Source organism: Papaver somniferum, chromosome 8, assembly GCF_003573695.1.
Source record: "Papaver somniferum cultivar HN1 chromosome 8, ASM357369v1, whole genome shotgun sequence".
Lineage (NCBI taxonomy): Eukaryota > Viridiplantae > Streptophyta > Magnoliopsida > Ranunculales > Papaveraceae > Papaver > Papaver somniferum.
The window spans coordinates 13,594,592-13,613,259 of NC_039365.1; the positions used below are offsets into that span (position 1 = coordinate 13,594,592).

An 18,668-nucleotide genomic window follows, 5' to 3' on the forward strand; every position below is an offset into this window, starting at 1 on the left:
TGAGATTGTTGTAATACTTGTATCCATCTTGTAAACCGACTTAAGTCTTGATAAATCAATGGAAAGTTTAATGATGATTACCTAATATTGATTATAGTGGAGTGTGGTTGTGAGGAAACTGGCAACTACATTTTTGGCGCTAGAAACAGGGAGAGATAAATCCTGTTAGTAAATCCATTGAATCTTGGAAAAAGTAAGATCTGAAAATTGTGGAGAAAACTTTTAATTTCTTTGAAATTAAAGATGGTGAGAATCAGATCTACTGTTGAGCAAGGAACATCGGCTAGAAAGAGCAATAGAATCGAAGAAAGAAGAAGAATTACAAATCTTGATCACCAAGAGGAAAGAATAGAAGAAGCTCAAGAAAATGAACTCCAAAATGAACCTCAGACCGAACAAGAGCGGAACAATGATATTAATTATGATAGAGTGAGTGTTCATACTTCGCAAACAAATTCTACTGGAGAAGAAACACAAAGGACTGGAATACCAGGAAGAATTGATGGAAATGAAGAAGATATGACAATTGCAGAACTTAGACAAAGATTGATTGCAGAACGGAGAAGAGATGACGAAGAGCGTGCGAATTTGATTCGTCAAAATGATGATCTGAGAGAAGAAAATCTTAGGTTACATGAACAGAGATCAAGAAGTGCTACAAGGTCAAGATCAAGGTCAAGCAGAAGTTCATCAAAACAAAGTCAATCTAACCGTGAAAATGATAGGCAAAGACATCGCATGGAAATTATTGAAGAAAATTCGCAAGAAAATAACAATTCACAGGATCAACAAGAGAGAAGATGTACAATTCAAGATCGAGGAACTAAACGATATGAACATCCACGTGAGCTTCTTCGTCGCACACATCATAATCTTGAAAGAGAGGAAGATGATCCAAGACAAGAGTAGATGATGTTACATGGAAGAGAAATGGCGAGGAATCAGTATGAGCGCAAAGAGGAGATTACACGTGCGAGAGATGAAAAAAATAGACAGAGAAGAAGAGAAGAAATTGAAGAGAGAGTATTGGAGGAAGCGTTACGTCAAAAACAATCATGACAATAGATTAAGACGACGCGAACGTTATCGCATGGATGATACTAAACAAAGAAGAGATGAAGAAGAGAGGCATGATAGAGTGCATAATGATATGAACATTGAGAGAGAAAGGCATAGGCGAAGAAGAGAAGAAGCTGAAGAATGCGAAATACAAGAGGCAGTACGTCAGAATAATCATGAGAATAGACTGAATCAAGCAAGATTAAAAAGACCAATGCGAGAAGATTTAGATCAAACCTTAAGTGAATAAATTTGAGAGAAATGGAAGAATTAAGAGAAATGATGACTACACGAAGAAATGGTGGAAGGAGACAATTAGAAGAAGCAGCAGAAGAAGCTGGAAAAACTCCTTTTACAAGACAAATCCAAAGGGCAGCAATACCGTCCCAGTGCAGCTTACCAGTGTTTACTAGTATATTTGATGGAAGTGCTTGTGCAATACAACATGTGAAAGCCTACGCCCGATCTCTATTGCAATGGGAAAATAATGATGCAGTCATGTGTAAATATTTTGTTGCGAGCTTGGAGGGAGAAGCTTTGAAATGGTTTGAAGGGATACCAGTACAGTCAATCATTTCACCATTTACAGAACGTCTTTTTAGGACAATACATCAGCAATAATATGTCAAGACCAAGGATTGAGACAGCATTCGGACTTCGCAGAAGAAAAAATGAGACTTTGCGTCATCTAACAACATGATGGAGAACCATGTGTAGCGAAATGGGAATACGAGTAGATGAGCGACACCTTATTCTTGCATTTATCAATGCTCTCTTTGCTACAGATTTATTGTATACACAAATCTTTCTGATAAAGGATACGATAACAATGTCAGAATTGCGTGAATTTCAAGAAGAGTACATAACACTTGAAGAGAAACAAAGAGATATGGAGCCGTACCCAGTTGCAATACCAAATGCGAAGGGTGGAAATGCAAGTTTACTTCCAAGATTGACAAATGGAAAATTTCTTGTTTGGTCCTAGGCCCATATAGTTATTTATAGTAGGGTACAACCGGAATTTTTTTTTATCCGGAGGTCCAAAATTAATTAAAACATGGAAATATCCGTAATGCCCATTACTACCAAACGTGTGTGTCTACACTGCTTACAAATTTGAGTACATATCTGGTACAATGCTTAAAAATTCGAGTACATATTGCTACATTGCTTACAAATTTGAGTACATATCTGTATGAGTGCATATCTGTCGTACTGCTTACAAATCCGATTATATATCTGAATGCTTACAAATTCGAGTACATATTTGCTGCACTGCTTCCAGGTAGAGTACAAATCTGTAAGAATCAATGATAAATAAATTAGAAAACGTATTACATCACATACATTGTAGGATCATACAATGTAGCAACCCAACCTTCTATGTTCCTCCAAATCCATTTGCAGCACACCTTCTTTCAAACACACGTCACAACCAATTTGTAACTTCATCAAGACCACCACCAATTTCACAAGCTTGCAAATCTGAACCAACAACAACTCCTGTTCCTATCATTCAAAATCTGTCATTTCTTGCAATAAGTTCTGAATTGCAGCTCCAGATCATCCCATATCCAATTCCAGTACTGAATCAAACGTAACAAAGAGCATCTATTTCAGTATTTCATATACGTACTGAATCAAACATAACAAGGAGCACTTCCTATCAGTATGCAATATATGTACTGAATATTCATGAACTACAAATCAACAGTATGACAACAACAGGTGAAAGATCTATGAAAAATAAGAGAATCGAAAGACATATTACAGTATTTCACATAAGTACTGAAGGGTAAGACTAAAAAAGGAGCAAAAACACAGCAAATAGCACTTCCTATCAGTATTATACATACATATCTCATGGATCGAACCAAAAAAATTGGAAAAACTTCAAATAAAACAAAATTAGAAGAGTTTTGTATCAGTACGCCATATATGTACTGTCAATTCATACACGAAAAACAACTGTAACAAACCTAAAAAATGTTATAATGTTGAACCAATGATAAATCACAAATAACCGCTACAGTTTTAGTTACCTGTAACCTTGGGAAAACAGCATTGTTAATCGCAGATTCCATATCAACCAAAAGAACAAGATCTTTCTTGAAGAAATCATGCCACCTCTGGGACTCGTATTAACTGCAAATGAAACAGAAGACAATAGTAAACAACATGACCTGAACCTAAACCAATAAAAAAAATGCTGCTTGTGTTGGTGTCAGTCGTTGCAGTCTTGCAGACTTCATGAATGGGACTAGGTGTACCTTGTGAGTGGTGGTTGTTACAACACACAGTATTCAAATGGGTCGGCAAGTACAGATGCAGCAACGAGACCACTTATGTGAGCCATATCCATCATGAGAAAAGCCCCAACAGAATCTGCAATATTCAAGAAACATAGCAGGAAAGGGAATTAGGTGTGCGTAATGGGTTAACTAGTCTGATTCTCTGATCACTAAGAATAACAATGTTGACAATCAAAAGATATGTGTATACCTTTCTCATTCGAGGATAATCTAAATCACGAGGATAAGCACTAGCACCAACAATGATGAGTTTTGGTCGAAAGAGGGTGGCAGTTTTCTCAAGCATATCATAATCAATAAGGCCTGCAAGTGAATTTGGTGATGAATGCAAATTATCAACGAATTATAAATGAACAACAATAGACCACATAGTCATTACACAATATAAGAATGCAGAGCAGCACCTGTTGATTCATCAAGACGGTAGGGCATCGATTCAAAATAAATCGAAGTCCCAGATACCCGTCTTTTAGGAGTCATAAATCCATGTGACAAGTGACCTCCATGAGGAAGATCCAGACCCTGTGCCAGTTACATGAACAAAGCCCTTTGTTGACAAAGTGTCTCTAGCTCATCAATGTACTCATTGCCACCATAGTATCTACATTGCAGAATGAAATGATCAAATGCATTTCAATACAAATACAGGGAAAAAATACAACATTAAGCACCATCTTTACCTTTTACCAGAAAGCCCTTCTGAATACTTGTTTGTGAGACAAGAACCCACAGCTTCCATCACTGCGCGAGATGTAAAATTCTCTGAAGCAATGAGCTCCAAGCTGTTAAACTGACGATTCTTCTCACTATCAATTATTGAACGTACTTCAGGGTCTGCCTAACTTGAGAAGGTAATCTATCCGCAGTAGTAGTACCCAACTTGGGAAAAAAAGTTGAAGAACCTTTAGTAAAAAGATTGGGTTGTTGTACAGCAGCACCCATTATTGCAGCTCCACTGTATGCCTGCATCTTCTTCACTTCTCCTTAAACATAACAAGGAGCACTTCCTATCAGTATGCGATATATGTACTGAAGATTCATGAACTACAAATCAACAGTATGACAACAACAGGTGACAGATCTATGAAAAATAAGAGAATCGAAAGACATATTACAGTATTTCACATAAGTACTGAAGGGTAAGATTAAAAAAGGAGCAAAAACACAGCAAATAGCACTTCCTATCAGTATTATACATACATACTCATGGATCGAACCAAAAAAATTGGAAAAACTTCAAATAAAACAAAATTAGAAGAGTTTTGTATCAGTACGCCATATATGTACTGTCAATTCATACACGAAAAACAACTGTAACAAACCTAAAAACCATAAAAGCGTCAATCAAATCGATTTGATTATCAGAATACAATCAAAAAAACAAATCAAAAGAAGAAAAACCGAACAAAATAATCAAACAAGATGATTAGAAAGCATACCTGGAAACAGAAAACAAATATTCTCCTCGTAAATCATAACGATGCACCATCTTGTTCTTTTCTTCTTCTTCTTAAAAGTAGACTAGGTTTCTGTCAGTACGGGATATACGTACTGTTGGTTCATACACAACAATCAGCTGCATGTCAAAAATAATTAACGAATCCGTGAAAATACAGTATTGAAACACTTCTATTTCAATATTCCATATATGTACTTCTGAATCAAATAAAAAAAGGTTTTCAAAACTAGGTTTCTGTCAGTACTGCAGATACGTACTGTTGGTTCATACACAAAATAAACCGAAACACATCTAAAACCAACAAAATGAAACTGCTATGATCAGATCTAGTGAAGAAATTGACAAAAAACATGATTATCCATATAGATCTGAACTATTTTTTAATAAAATAAAATAAACAATCAAACAAGGAGATCAAAACATAATCAAACATCCATTAAACGATTAATATTAGAGCCCTAAAATAAACATTACTAGATGAAAATTGATTATAAAAAAAAACTAGACTAACATCAACAGTAAGAAAATCAACCTATATATCTTGCAAAAATCTTCACCGGAGGAGTTCTTCTATAATATACAAAACAATAGCTTTGGGATCGAATTGGCGACTCAATTAATGAAATCAAAAAAATCTCCAGCGTGAAAGCTTCTTTGGAGCAAAACCAAAAATTGAAAGAGAATGTGACGATAAGAACCAGGAGATTAAATATCTAGAGGTGGAAGGTTAATTTGGGAATTTCGAAATTACGCATTACTGGTCATGCACGTGTACCGGACCAGGGGATAAAATTTTTGGTCCAATTTTCTCTTTTTCCTTTTATTATGGACCTCTGGTTACTGGGCTTTAATGGGTGGACCTGCCATTAACTAAGACTACCATAATAGTACCTATTGGTAATTCCTACTTGACAAATACTGTTGCGAGTACATCGCAAGGGAATCAAGGAAGGAATGTTGCAGAAATGGAACAAAACTGATAGCCATGGGTAGTGCAGATCAAGCAGAGTTTGAAAAGAAACATCAAAATCGCGGAGGTACTGATACGATTCAACCAGGAAGTTCTGAAGGTCCACAAAAACATTATAATAAAAAAAAACTGGAAGAATAGTGTGGGAGCAGATAAATTTGCTAAAGTTGAATACCACCGTGGATAAGATATGAGAAGCTGCCATCCTAATGGAAGATATTCCAGAACCACATAATGCAGGAGACGAACCACCACCAGGGAGGAGGAGTAAAGAATTTTGTGTATATCATAGATTTCACGGTCACACAACAAGTAAATGCAGAAATGTAAGGAAAATCATATTAAGGATGGTTGAACGGGGAAAGTTGAACCATTTCTTAGCACAACCAAAGAATTTTCCACCACCACCACCAAGGGGAAATGAGTATAAAGTGGATAATGGAAAGAATGTACATATAATTGAAGTAGGTTCGAATGCGAAGAACTTGTATTGTAATTCGATTATACATTCATTCAAGAATATACAAGATTTCCATGATAATATCTTAAGTCGGGTGTATGGGAGAGATGTTGAAGGAAAAGAGATCCTAAATCTTGTGAAAGTATCACCATTAAAAGAGTGGCAAAAACAGGTTATCTCATTCAGTGCGTAAGAAACACCAGGCGGAGGAGAATCACATGAAAAATTCAAACTTCATATAGTGATATTACGTCAAAGAAAAAAGAAAGAGTTAAATCTTTAAATAAGACCTTAAAATAAGGCAACAGAAATAATATTTATTGTCAGATAGACTAGGAATTCGAATATGGCGTGAAACCTAATTCGCATACATGCAAGAGGCAGAAAAGTAAGACCTATCGCACGTCATAGTCGGAGAAACCTAGAAAGAATGACTCAAGGGAAAGCAACACCGACCCTGGAACTTGAGTTATGGAGATTTGGGGTGAGAATAAACGAAAATGCCCATCCGGGAGAGATACCTTAAATTTTCAGTCTAAGATAATAATCTTAGATTGAGAGCCTAAGGTGAGAAAGTCTCTCTCAAGGAGTGCAGAAACTCGATCAGGGAGCCGAGGTACCCGGGGCATCTGGAGCGTACCTTGCCACTCTTGACAAGTCCTGACTATGATGCACTCGGTCCGAAGATACCCCATCTAGGGTGCAGTCTCGCAACCATAAACCTCATCGGTATTGTACGCGAGACTGCGAAATCAACTGGTTGTTGAATTTCCGGATGGGAAGAGCCATAACCTTAACCCGGTAGAGGTAAGCTTCCTTGAAGGGGCAATCAGAGGGGAAGATAATGACGACACCCTCCACTAGGGAGATGAATTATGTCAAAAGACATAAATGTCATGAGATTTTTTACTCACGGGAGTATTAAGACTTGTCATATTTATGCGATAAAACCTGAAGAGGTAATAATACAAGAAAAAGGTAAGACGATATCAATGGGTCGATACACTACAGTGTAAAGACTACCTGCGATCTCGTCGCTCAGAAATACGGAAACATAAGACCTTTACATAGGAAGGAGAAATAAGACCTAAGAGAAAAAATTATTGAAGCTAATGTGATAATGTTCGCACAAGAAGAAGTTTATGATAAATGATATAAATCATACTTGTCCTATCAAGATGCGTCAATTAACAAGAAGAATGAATGGGAATGCAAAGGAAATGTTAATTGCCCCATTTAATAGTCTTATATACATGCGAGAAATAATATTTTCAGCATGAACATGAAGAAAAGAAGATTTGCATTAAAAGGATGAAAGTTAATATCTTCAAGATATACAAAAAGAAAGAAGAATTTACAACAAAGGAATTTTTAACAAGAAAAAAATGAAGGATTAATTTTCATTTCCTTCATCTTCTCGCTCAGCATCAAAATCACTAACTTCTTCTTCAGAATCTTCATCTTCTCCATCACTGATTATAATATCAGGAATAGGTACATTTTCAGGAATCTCTGGAAACTTATACTTCGAGACAGGGATATTATTCTCTAGACAGACTCGTTTAACAGCAGCTATACGAGCGCGATTAGCGTCATTGTTGTTGTTTGAAACCATACGGGTCCAGTTTTCCTTCAATTGCTGGTACCTGAAGTTACGAGTAGAAGATTCTTCTTCTTTAGTAGTTAAGCGAGTTTCTAAATATCTAATTCTCTCAAGATAATCCTTCTCCTTCACTGCGAAATATGAGCAAGCAAGTTAAAACGACGTAAGATGTTATTCTTGAAGTATGAACAAGCGTTAAAGAACAACAAATGACCTTCATAATTAGAAACAATGTTTGCGACCAATGCGGGATGCTCAGTCTGAAGGCTCAAATTTACACCTAAATTATTCCTAGCATCATTCAGAACTCTAGCAGCCCAACTAAATTCAGCTTCACTCTCTATAAGCAGTTTAGATCGAATTGAATTTCTTTCTTCAACGAGTGTGTTCCTTTCGCTCAAAGCTGAATCACGTTCTTTCTTAACTTCAACAAGGGATTCTTGGAACTTTTATAGTGCTTTCGCACCATTAAGAGTGATCTCATCTTTTTCAGTGATAAGTTTATTCCTCTTCGCTTCCAATACTCGAACTGTTTCTCTACTTTCATAAAGATGATTTTTAAAGCTATTGAATGAGGTTAATGCATTTCTATGGCTTTGCCTAAGGGTAGCGTATTTCAACCTTAATTCTTCCAAGATAAGGTTCTCAAATCCTTTAGTGGGATAATTATTTAGGGAAGAATTGAGGTGCTCTAAGAGAATTTCAGCATCATGGAGATTAGCTGCTTCATCTGAAAGGTTATAAAAGTCTGCGAACATAATAAAGTAAGAAGTGTGAATTATCGCATAAAAGAAGAAGAATGAAGAAAATAATAATTACATACCAATAAGTTCATTATTTCTTTCTCGAGCCTGGCGAATCAGTTTAGAATTAGTTGAGTTCTCGTCTTTAAGTTTGGCATTCTCATTTTTCAGCTTGAGAAGCTTCCTTTCATAATCCACAGAAATTGCATAAGACAAACGAGCTCCCTACGAGAGTGTAAAAGAAGCATTATAAGTAAAAGGAGGGGATACTAAGGAAAAGTTAAAAATAAAATTGTGAATATTACCATAGCGTTAAGTGTAAATTGGAGATCTGGGTTTATCACAGAGGCAATTCCACGAAGAGATGGATCCTCCAAGTTAGGAGTGATACATACATTTGAGACCATTTTAAAGGCACGATCCAATCCTTCATGATCAATAGTAGTCAGCATATCCCTAGAAAAAAAGTTTGATAATTCTTTCGCATAAGAATCAATTGATGAATCTCTTCAGGAGCGAAAATGTCATCATTAGTGGATTCCGAACTTGAGGAAGAATCATATCTTTTGCGCTTCTTAGAGAGATCATCCATGGACGAAGTCGTTTTGGATAAAGACTTAGACACGGTTTTCTTCAGAATGTTCTTACCCTTGCCCAAAGTCTTATCACCCAAATATTTCACCTACACAAATAACTAAGATAAGAAACAGAGGCAACAATATTGTTAAAATTAAAAATGATGTTTCTTACTTTCTTATTCTGCGAAGGTGATGCATCATGTGAAATTTTGGCCTTCTTAGCAGCCTGTAGAGAAAAATACAGGAAAATAAGAAATTGGAAGAAAGGTTATGCGAAATTGAGAATACTTACGCGAAAATTACATACCACTTTCTTTGTCTCACTCTCGGACAATGCGAACTTCCAAGGTTGATAAGAAGAAAGATTATCGGGAAGCGGAAGATCAGAACCATCCTCAGCTTTACCAGAAATGTAGGGACCTTCTAAAATGGTGGGACAATAAAGCCAACTTGAATCATTAGATTTGCGAGCACTATTATTGGATTTGTCATTCCATCCAACGTCTTGCATGATTCTGTTATCTTCAGTAATGTCGTCTTTTCTTCTTAAGCGAGCGGCCCATTTGGTTGAATTACTTTTCATAAGCCCAACATAATAATGATTGAAGAAATTATCAAGAGTATATTCAGTGAGATGAATAACTTTATCGCGATACAATTTGTTTCGGACCTCATAAAGGTAAGAGGACTCTAATCCAGCTACGCGACGAGAATATTCTAATGCTATTCTAATCGCATCACCACTCAGTTGAAATATTCCCCGTGCGAATCTCTCATCAGCAAGAATTTTATAGAAAAGAGGAATTTCAGGGTTATACAGCGGAATTTGAAGAATTTGAGGTTGCCCTAATGAAACAATGACTCTCTGATTACTCCACTCTTCAGAGTTGATCAAATCAAAATTAAGTTTGGAGGAATAATCAGTTGATGGAGGAAGAGAAAGTCTATAACCTTTCGAATGAAGTTCGTCCTTTAATTTGGTAAATTCTGTCTCCATCTTTTTACCAGAAGGAGACATTAAAGAATGGGAATGGGGGTTGTTTGATAAAGAACAGTAGCAGAGAAGACGAAGAAGAGTAAAAGAAATAAAAAGAATGAAGAAGAAGATAAAGGAAGATATATAGGGAAAGTGTGTCTCATTTTTCAAAAGTTCTTTTCATTAATGCGAGAAAAGGAATGGATAGAAACAAGCGGTTAAAAAGACGTGTCAAAAAATGAATCGTTAAAAAGACACGCGTAAACAAGGGAAGACGGAATTCCGGAAAATTATCGGCAAAGCAAAATGTGAAAAGACAAGCATATGCGATAATATAGGGTGGGAGTTTCTCATATCGCTCACCCTATAGAATAAACGAAATGAGAAGAGGCAGAATGTAGGAGTGAGATATCGCACATGTTAGTAAGTATGCGAAGTGAAGACTATATAACTTAAACGCACAACAAGGTTGAGATGATAAATATCTAGGAGCAAGTAAGATTGTTGTGATACTTGTATCCATCTTGTAAACCGACTTAAGTCTTGATAAATATGAAGAATTTAATGATGATTATCTAATATTGATTATAGTTATAGTGGAGTGTGGTTGTGAGGAAACCGGCAACTACAGTATTAATCCACCACTTACTGTAAAATTAGAGAACAACCGATTAAGGGCACAACCAATCAAACTGTCCATTATGCGGGAGTAAGTAACTTTTCTTTTACATGCTTGAGTTCGAGTATTTTAATGGAAATATAAATTCATTCCAAGATTTTGTTATAAAGCGGCAGATAATATATTAGCCACCTATTAAACGTATGGTATGATTAGCCTCCTAGTGTAACAAAGTCACAACTGTCTTTGGATCTCGCACCAGGGGCTAGTTAATCGATAAATTTATCTGTCGCATTAAAAAAAAGAAAAGAAAAATGTAAAACTTATAGATGATATTAATCGATTTATTTCCTGCTCATTAAGGCAGTTGAGGCGTCTACTATCAGATTCAGAGTGGTGCAACAAATTCAAATGGGGATACTAACTTCAACTTGTTGGTGAGTGAAACACTAAAAAACAGTACGCTTGGAGGTGCTAATGTAGGCTACTGAAATTGGGATGGTATCCCACTACCTAATTATTCACCACTTAATATAATAAATAGAGACAAATGGATCTATTTCCATCGTTCTTGATTAATGGTGTCTATTCCCATGTTCTTTTTGATGAATGAGCGCAAGGATTTGAAAGCCATTATGAAAAAAATAATAATTAGCGTGTCAGCAACAAACATCAATATGAATTTCAAGTCAGATTAGTTGGTCTGTATATGAACTCCAAAGACAAAGTAAGTCTGAAGTTAATCTTACCAAGTAAAGCTATTACCGATTAGACTACATGATTTGGAATCACGAACATGTTCAGAGTTTCTACTTAATCACCATGCTTACATTTGTAACACAGCGATAGAAAGACAGAGAACAAAATATGATGTTATCTTTTGGCATGAGAATCAGGCTACAAAATCATTGAAAGTGAGTAGTGTATCATTATTACCACTATCAGAGACGGTACTTGTCCCTATCTGTCTCTTACACGCTCATGTCCATGTTCTCTGCGCCGACCATGATCATAATAATCTCAGAATCTATCTTTGTCCAAGTCTTTACCCCTCTCTTCCCTGTCTGTGTCATTATACTCAACTATGGAGATAGCACCACGAACTGGACTAGACGACACGCTCCCTAATCTTACTGCTCTCTTTCTCATCAATGTTTGTTGACCTGTCTTTGCTTATATCTCCGCCTTTTCTTTCTGCAGGGAAGTTCTAGAAAAAATAATGTTAAATGACTCATGTACGTTAAATAAAATTTCATGATTAAGAACTATAACTGAACAGATAATTAAAGTAAGTGAACATCATCTTTGTGCAACACCATCAAAAAGAAGGTAAAAAACGATCTACAACAAAGTTGAGAAAATGAATTCCTATTAAATTTACCATGGAACTCGTAACATATTTACCCCAACCATGACCACTTTGGCGAGCCAAGTTTCTTAATGAACTTAAATTTATTATGGAACTCGTAACATATTTATGCCAATCGTGAACATTATAGCGACCCAAGTCTTTTAATGAACGTAATTTTTAATCCATAAAATAACAAATTACCTAGTTCCTCAACCTCCCGGCCGGCTCCACCAACACCTGGTAGTACTTGTCCCACATCCACTTGTTGTGTTTTAGTAGAAAACTTATTCCTCGTATTTGCACATGTTAGATTGTAAGATTCAAATAGCTCATCGGCATATAGTACAATTATGTTACTTGTTTGAATTTTCTTCGAAGTCGCCTGGTTCCCTTAACCTCTTATTTGTTTAGTTGTTTGTAACCCCTATCCTCCTTATTCATAACAATAACTAACTAACTGATTACAAAGTTGTTCCTTGAACATTGGATCGGTTACATAGTTAGGAATTTACTAATATTCTTGCGATGTTTGTTCATGTACGGTTTAAGTTTCCTTCAAGATCTTGCATTCATCTCTATAGCAGTCAAGTACACACACACCTACAATGACTAAGTATGCGACTACATAAAAACTATTCATCTAAATGATCAGAACTATTTGTTTTAACTGGACACCGCTACCTCAGCCACATAGCTTTTCGATCTTGGGTATGTGCATATGCTACGGACACAGAACCCAAGTGAATTGGTATCAAAAATTCATCCAAAATTCAGTTGCTGGGCCCTTACTGAAGGCAATTCCTATGACAATCAACAAACTTATTGTTTTGTTGAGTCACGTGGATGAACAAACTGCATTCTCCACTATGGGAAACAAGGCAAAATGAACAAATTTGATATTTTAGGATCCCATTATTGATTTTAATAACATAAACTAATAAGAGTTGGGTCCCACTAATCATTTTATTTATATAAACTAATAAGAGTTTGGTCCCACATAATTAGGTTTTGGAGAGAGAATATGTGAGGGGAGACATTCATTCGAGCGCCAGCGACATTCATTCTAGCGCCAGCGACATTCATTCGAGCGCCAGCGTCAATGGCACGATCGCTCGTCTTCACAACATACGCGCGCTGGTTGTTCCGACTCGATGTTCAAACCAACAAATATGTTGGTTTGAATATCCATTTTCTGTGTTTGTTCATTCCATAGTGGGAGCAAAATGAACAAACTCCAGGTTTGTTCATTTCATAGGAATTGCTCTGAGGTTTCTGGACCTCCCAGTTATACAATAATCAATTATCTGTACGTATCAAATCTACACCAATGCTTACTATGATTCTGTCAACGACTCCCACATGCAACAGATATGGTGGTGGGTTCACCAATGACTAATTTAAGTTTGTAAGCGCTTGGCGCGAGCACACTATAGTAGAGTCCCTGGACCTGTAATCCGGGGGACGGAGTATGAGCCTCCTCAACTGAGAGTCTCGAACTTACGGGATAAACCAATAACCCTGACTTTTGCCTGTCAATGCTCGCTCGAAACTTCAGAGACGCGCCAGAAGCCCCGAAGGAAGCTCTGCTGCACAAAGATTAGGATCCGTAGGCAAATTCTATATCATATAGAGAGCTCCTCTGGTTTTGAGGGGCCAAACTCCTTGTTCTCATATGATTCAACCCAGAACGGAGGGCTTGAATCAAGTGCCTTCCCTTCATGTGGTGGTGCGACTTTGAAGACATCTACTTTACTTGAGTAAACATATGAGTTCAGCTATAACAAAAACGTTGATTGCCCTGAAGCATGAGTAAAGGCAAGGAATGAGTAAGGCTAGAATCGCAAGGAAACTAAGGGGTAGCCTTTTGCGGGAGTTCCTTCTTTCCTCAATAAAGAAAGAGGCTATCAAAGCGGTTGATGCAGGTGGAAACGGTCTTGGTTTAACGAGATCTGAAATGATTGGTTGAGCAGGAGCGAGTCTTAGAGGCCGGGCATAATTTTTTTCATGATGGAATCATTTTGGATAAATAAGAAAAAAAAAAAGAAAAAGTAAGACCATTTCGTTTCGACAAATAGTTCCTCTGAAATCCCACGATTGTGATCCCGATGAAGATCGAAAACGAGACACAGGAATCACAGCTATGAAAGGAACGGGATGCTTTCAACCACCTCCGTTCACATGGTTCTCAAAGCGGATGAGAAAGGGCGGGCAGCAGTGTAAACCAACTATTTCATTCTCATCTTATATCCATTCGGATTCTAGACCAGACTTAACATGAATGTAGAGACTGGAGCCATTCTAAAAAGGGAGCGGAAGAGAGACAGAATTAAAAGTCTCTCGGTTTGCTCCTTGCCCTAAGATACTCTTCTCATCCATCTCATGGGGAATCTCGGAAACCCAGCTTCTTTCTCTTATTGATTTAAGTCTGTCTTTAGGGCGAGGGTACACAAGTTGGTTCGTATTTGCACTACAACCAAGGGGGTGTTATCGCATAATGAGAGCCCCGGTAGAAAAAAGAATGCCCAAATAAGGTCCTGCCGCCGCAGGGATGCCTCTCTGATACTGCTTTTTGAGATCGTGCCTTTTTGTGAAGCTACAACTAATTTCGTCCTTCCTGCTACCATTAGATCATTCCGCCGTTCGTGCTCTCACATATCTGAATCACGAAATTTTGTCACGTTCCAACTCAAGTAGAAGAACGTCACACCTACCCACTCATCAATCACGGTATTCAATAGTAGAGACTCTATTGTATTGGAAATGGGCGCTCGTTTTTATCGTTGTTGTCGGTTTCAATACCCCGAGCGTGGCTGGAGCTTTCTGGAGAAGACCTATGTGGGGCACCTTTTGGGTCTGAGATGCTCGTCTAACTTCTGTAATCTCAAGTCACCAGATGATGTCAACCCATCAATTCCTGCTGATCTACCCAACCTTGAAGCCAATTTCGCTATTCCATGAAGACCCGGGCTCAGGAAGAGGAACATCCGAACTTCAAATGATGCTCTCCCTTCGAAAGATGATCTGTAACAAGCAGCACTATTTTTTACCAGCTCTGGGTCGTTGTGCTTACCAACAGATATGCCGCTAGAGCCATCTTCTCCTTCGACTGATTGTTCGCATCGGATTTCAAGTTCTCTATTGCACTCCCTAAATAGGGTTATTTTCACCTTTCCCTCACGGTACACAGGCCCTAGTACTGCAGTTCTGAGGCTTCTCAGGTCTAGAACCGTTCTAAAGCTAACAAGCTATGTTTCAAGGTATACTCTTCTCGAAGTTCTAACAAATGTTACTGGGCCTTTGAAGTGATCAAAGAGATTCGAGCGAGCATTGACAGGCAAAAGTCAGGCTTCAGAGACGTGGCGGAATCCCCCGAAGGAAGCTCTGCTGCACAAAGATTAGCTCTGAATTCTCGGTGCGGCGGTTAGGCACCCTTAGACTAAAAAGTGGGGAACCAGGGAACCCATACCATTTTACCTGTTGAGCCTCTTCCCTACACCTTAAAAGCGGCCCATGTATGCCCTAGCAAAGCAAGTATCCGCTATACTAAAGGGAGCCACACCCTACGGTGGACCTTAGCTCGGCTATAAGTCTCAAGTGATCTGCTAACGAAGTGGAATAGAAACTAAAGTCTCGCTCTTGTAGCAACTCCGGCTAACCATTTAAATAAGCCCAATTTCAATTCCCAACTTCCCCGCTCAACTTTGAAGAAGAAGCAGTTATAAGAGTGTATGCACGATTCACTAGGTTCTATACCACTTCAACCTACAATCATAGTCAAAAACAGAGTTTGATCCTAGCTCAGAACGAACGCTAGCTGATTCCAGAAGATGATTCAGAATTGGGTCAATCACGTTTATAAGAAGTGGACAATAGAGTGGTAGTGAAGTATGAACTCCAGTGGAGTTAAAAGATTAAGACTGCTGTCATTACATATCAAAATGCATGTCCTTTTTGATTGTTCACAACATTGATATTTAGCCAAATTTGAATGTCACTGCATCTTCTTAATTGCTAACAGGAAAGAATACCGTCTAAAAAAAATCTATATATCGATTAACATACATGGCATATATAACATGAAATGCTTAAAGCATCTTAATAAATCCAATTCAATGGGCAAAGAAAAATCATCATGCGTCAAGGATATCTGCAGAACAAAGAGAGGTAGCATGTTCCTTTAATTCCCAGTTAACATAAACTGTCTTTCTTTGCTTAAAAGGTTTAAGCTTTTCCTAGGAAAAATGGTTGAATTTATTCTCACAAAATTAAACTGCAGAAATTAACTAACATGTAATAGGATGCACATTTTTACCTGTTGAGTTCCCTTCATTATCGCCTCAATAATAAGTTGCTCATGAACTCAAGCAGCTCATGTAGTCCTTTTAAATTATAAGCCAAAAGATATAAAGTCCAGATGGCTAATTTGTACGGTTTAATGTAGATTTCAGTTCCAGAATGAGGATGATGCAGCGAAAGTTAAGGGTTAGAGTCGTGCTCCCCTACAAAATGAAACCCAATGAGATGCCTAAATCTACATAATAACTGTAAGTGTCTCTGATGGCTTACCCATCATATTCAGTCGTATGCAAACCATTAACAACGAAACTTTTAACTTTCTCCAGAAACAATTCATTAGATTTATCATATATATCTGCAATCAGCCACCAAATTAAATATATCAGGAAATTTAACAATTTCATATTCCCATTCAAAAATATCATAAGGGGACACTTACAGTTATTATGATATTTGATTCTTTGGTCATTCCATCAATGAGAGTTCTTTCTCTCCATCTATCATATTTAAGTGGATTCCTGATGAACGTTCTTTAGCTCCTTAAATAAGGAAGAGTTTGTAGAGTGACTTGAGTTCATTGAGAAATGATAACTTTTATATCTGAGCTTTATGTGTGAAGAGAATATTTTCAATACCACAATGCTTGCCCCAAGGTCGATGAGTCCAGCCCATACTCCACTTTCTCAATTCCGTTGCGGAATACTACTGACTCTATTGGCACTACTAATATCACTTCCCTGGCAGTTACGTGACTGCATAAAATCTGTAGGCAACAACCCGTTTAGTGCAATATGAGCCCTGAAAACTTTAACGGATTATAAGGTTATATTATATTGTACTGCTTTAGTTTTTTGTTTGGATGGGAAGGCAATTTTAGTCGGCATATGAATGTAAACTCGAAGGAAAGGAATCCAAACAAACCTTGTCACTGTTTGCTTGTCTGAATGTGGGTTTAGCAGCAGCCAAGTGTAATTTCTCACCAATCTGCTTATCAGGGAAGGTGTTAGTCAAACATAATTGAAGTTGTATATTGTAAATTTATGGAAACAGGGGGCTCAATACCTGCTCGTCGATATGTCGTTGGTCATAAAGTCCAATTCTTCTTCCCATTTCCTAATAACATGAACGCTTGATTTTTCTTCGTCAAGGGATTGCAAACTCTTCAACTGAAGCCACTGAAAATTGAAAGAAAAAACATCACATCCCTAATTCAAACATAGCATTAAGCGGTACAGTGTAGACCTAATGAAGGATTATCAAAAAAAAAAAAAAAAAGGGTAAAGCAACATCATGTAAGTGCAAATCAAAAACCACAACACAACGTTATGATATGAATTGAAAAACGTTATGATATGAATTGAAAATGAACATTTAAGAAACTTCATCAAAAAGAAAAGGAAAACAATCGGCTGATTGAAATTGGACGAAAAACGTAATTGGAAGCAATGGTAAAAATACTAACATGTTCAAGTGAAACTGATGCTGTTCTCGATTGGGATCGGACATTTTATAGAGAGAATCCAATTGATGTAAGGATGAGCTTTTTGTTCTGGATCGGGGAATACCTTATATTGTTGAGGAGAGAATGGAAAGGCATTGTAGGGTTTCTGACCCGTTACAGAATAGGGAAAGCAAAAGAAATAAATTACTTGGAATACATGAGTTCGCCATTAATCGAAACATGAAGAGAAAATGGAAAGGCTATGTCGATTGAAATGTCAATTTGGTGTTGAAAAGAGAATGGAAATGCTAAACCATGCATCCACACATTTGTGCGCTTACATGGAAAACCCAATTTATGACACCTACGTGGGACGTGAGGGACGGAGAGCCATTGGATTTACCAATCCAATACGTTATTAGGGAGGGCAGATCACATCCAGTAGTTAGAATTTCCTATGTATCCTGGCCGTTGGGTGACACACCAAACCCTCCTGTTGTATAAGCATTGCTTTGACATCCATTCATTTTGGTTGAACGACAGAGGCTCCCACATCACTTGGAATACCACAAATGAAATACAAATCAAGGGGATAATTGTTATAACAAGAATGATATCATCTAATTAATTGTTTCCGATTAATCAAAAATTGCTTAAAAGTAAATTTTGGCTTAACAAACTCACTAATTTCAAAGTCCAAGAAATGGAACATGCACGTCGTTGGCCACCACCTATCTATCTATATTCCCGTAATTGTGTTGTTGTGTTTTATGTGCTTTACATGATAAAATTGACCATGGA

General features: G+C 37.3%; 1 protein-coding gene and 2 long non-coding RNA genes across 4 annotated transcripts; 1 reads left to right on the forward strand and 2 right to left on the reverse strand.

Moving 5' to 3' along the window:
• The first annotated feature begins 243 nt into the window (after nucleotides 1-243).
• Nucleotides 244-909, forward strand: LOC113305126 (pre-mRNA-splicing factor 38B-like). Its single transcript, XM_026554226.1, has one exon. The coding sequence runs from the start codon at nucleotides 244-246 to the stop codon at nucleotides 907-909; it is 666 nt and encodes a 221-aa protein (XP_026410011.1).
• Nucleotides 910-3,385: 2,476 nt separating this feature from the next.
• On the reverse strand, nucleotides 3,386-3,838 carry LOC113303710. Its single transcript, XR_003337714.1, has 3 exons — nucleotides 3,776-3,838; nucleotides 3,562-3,674; nucleotides 3,386-3,444 (listed from the first exon to the last, which is right to left on the reverse strand). It is a non-coding gene; the product is annotated as an uncharacterized LOC113303710 (long non-coding RNA).
• Nucleotides 3,839-14,322: 10,484 nt separating this feature from the next.
• On the reverse strand, nucleotides 14,323-18,159 carry LOC113301365. 2 transcript variants are annotated; one of them, XR_003336251.1, is made up of 7 exons: nucleotides 17,889-18,159; nucleotides 17,489-17,601; nucleotides 17,348-17,410; nucleotides 16,866-17,189; nucleotides 16,697-16,781; nucleotides 16,443-16,629; nucleotides 14,323-15,892 (listed from the first exon to the last, which is right to left on the reverse strand). It is a non-coding gene; the product is annotated as an uncharacterized LOC113301365 (long non-coding RNA). The 2 variants fall into 2 exon arrangements; XR_003336250.1 differs by lacking the exon at nucleotides 14,323-15,892 and adding an exon at nucleotides 15,909-16,277.
• Between the last annotated feature and the right edge of the window lie 509 nt (nucleotides 18,160-18,668).

What these genes read in the sequence shown, in the direction of transcription:
- LOC113305126 (XM_026554226.1), top strand. Translation starts at nt 244, where the DNA reads ATGGTGAGAATCAGATCTACTGTTGAGCAAGGAACATCGGCTAGAAAG.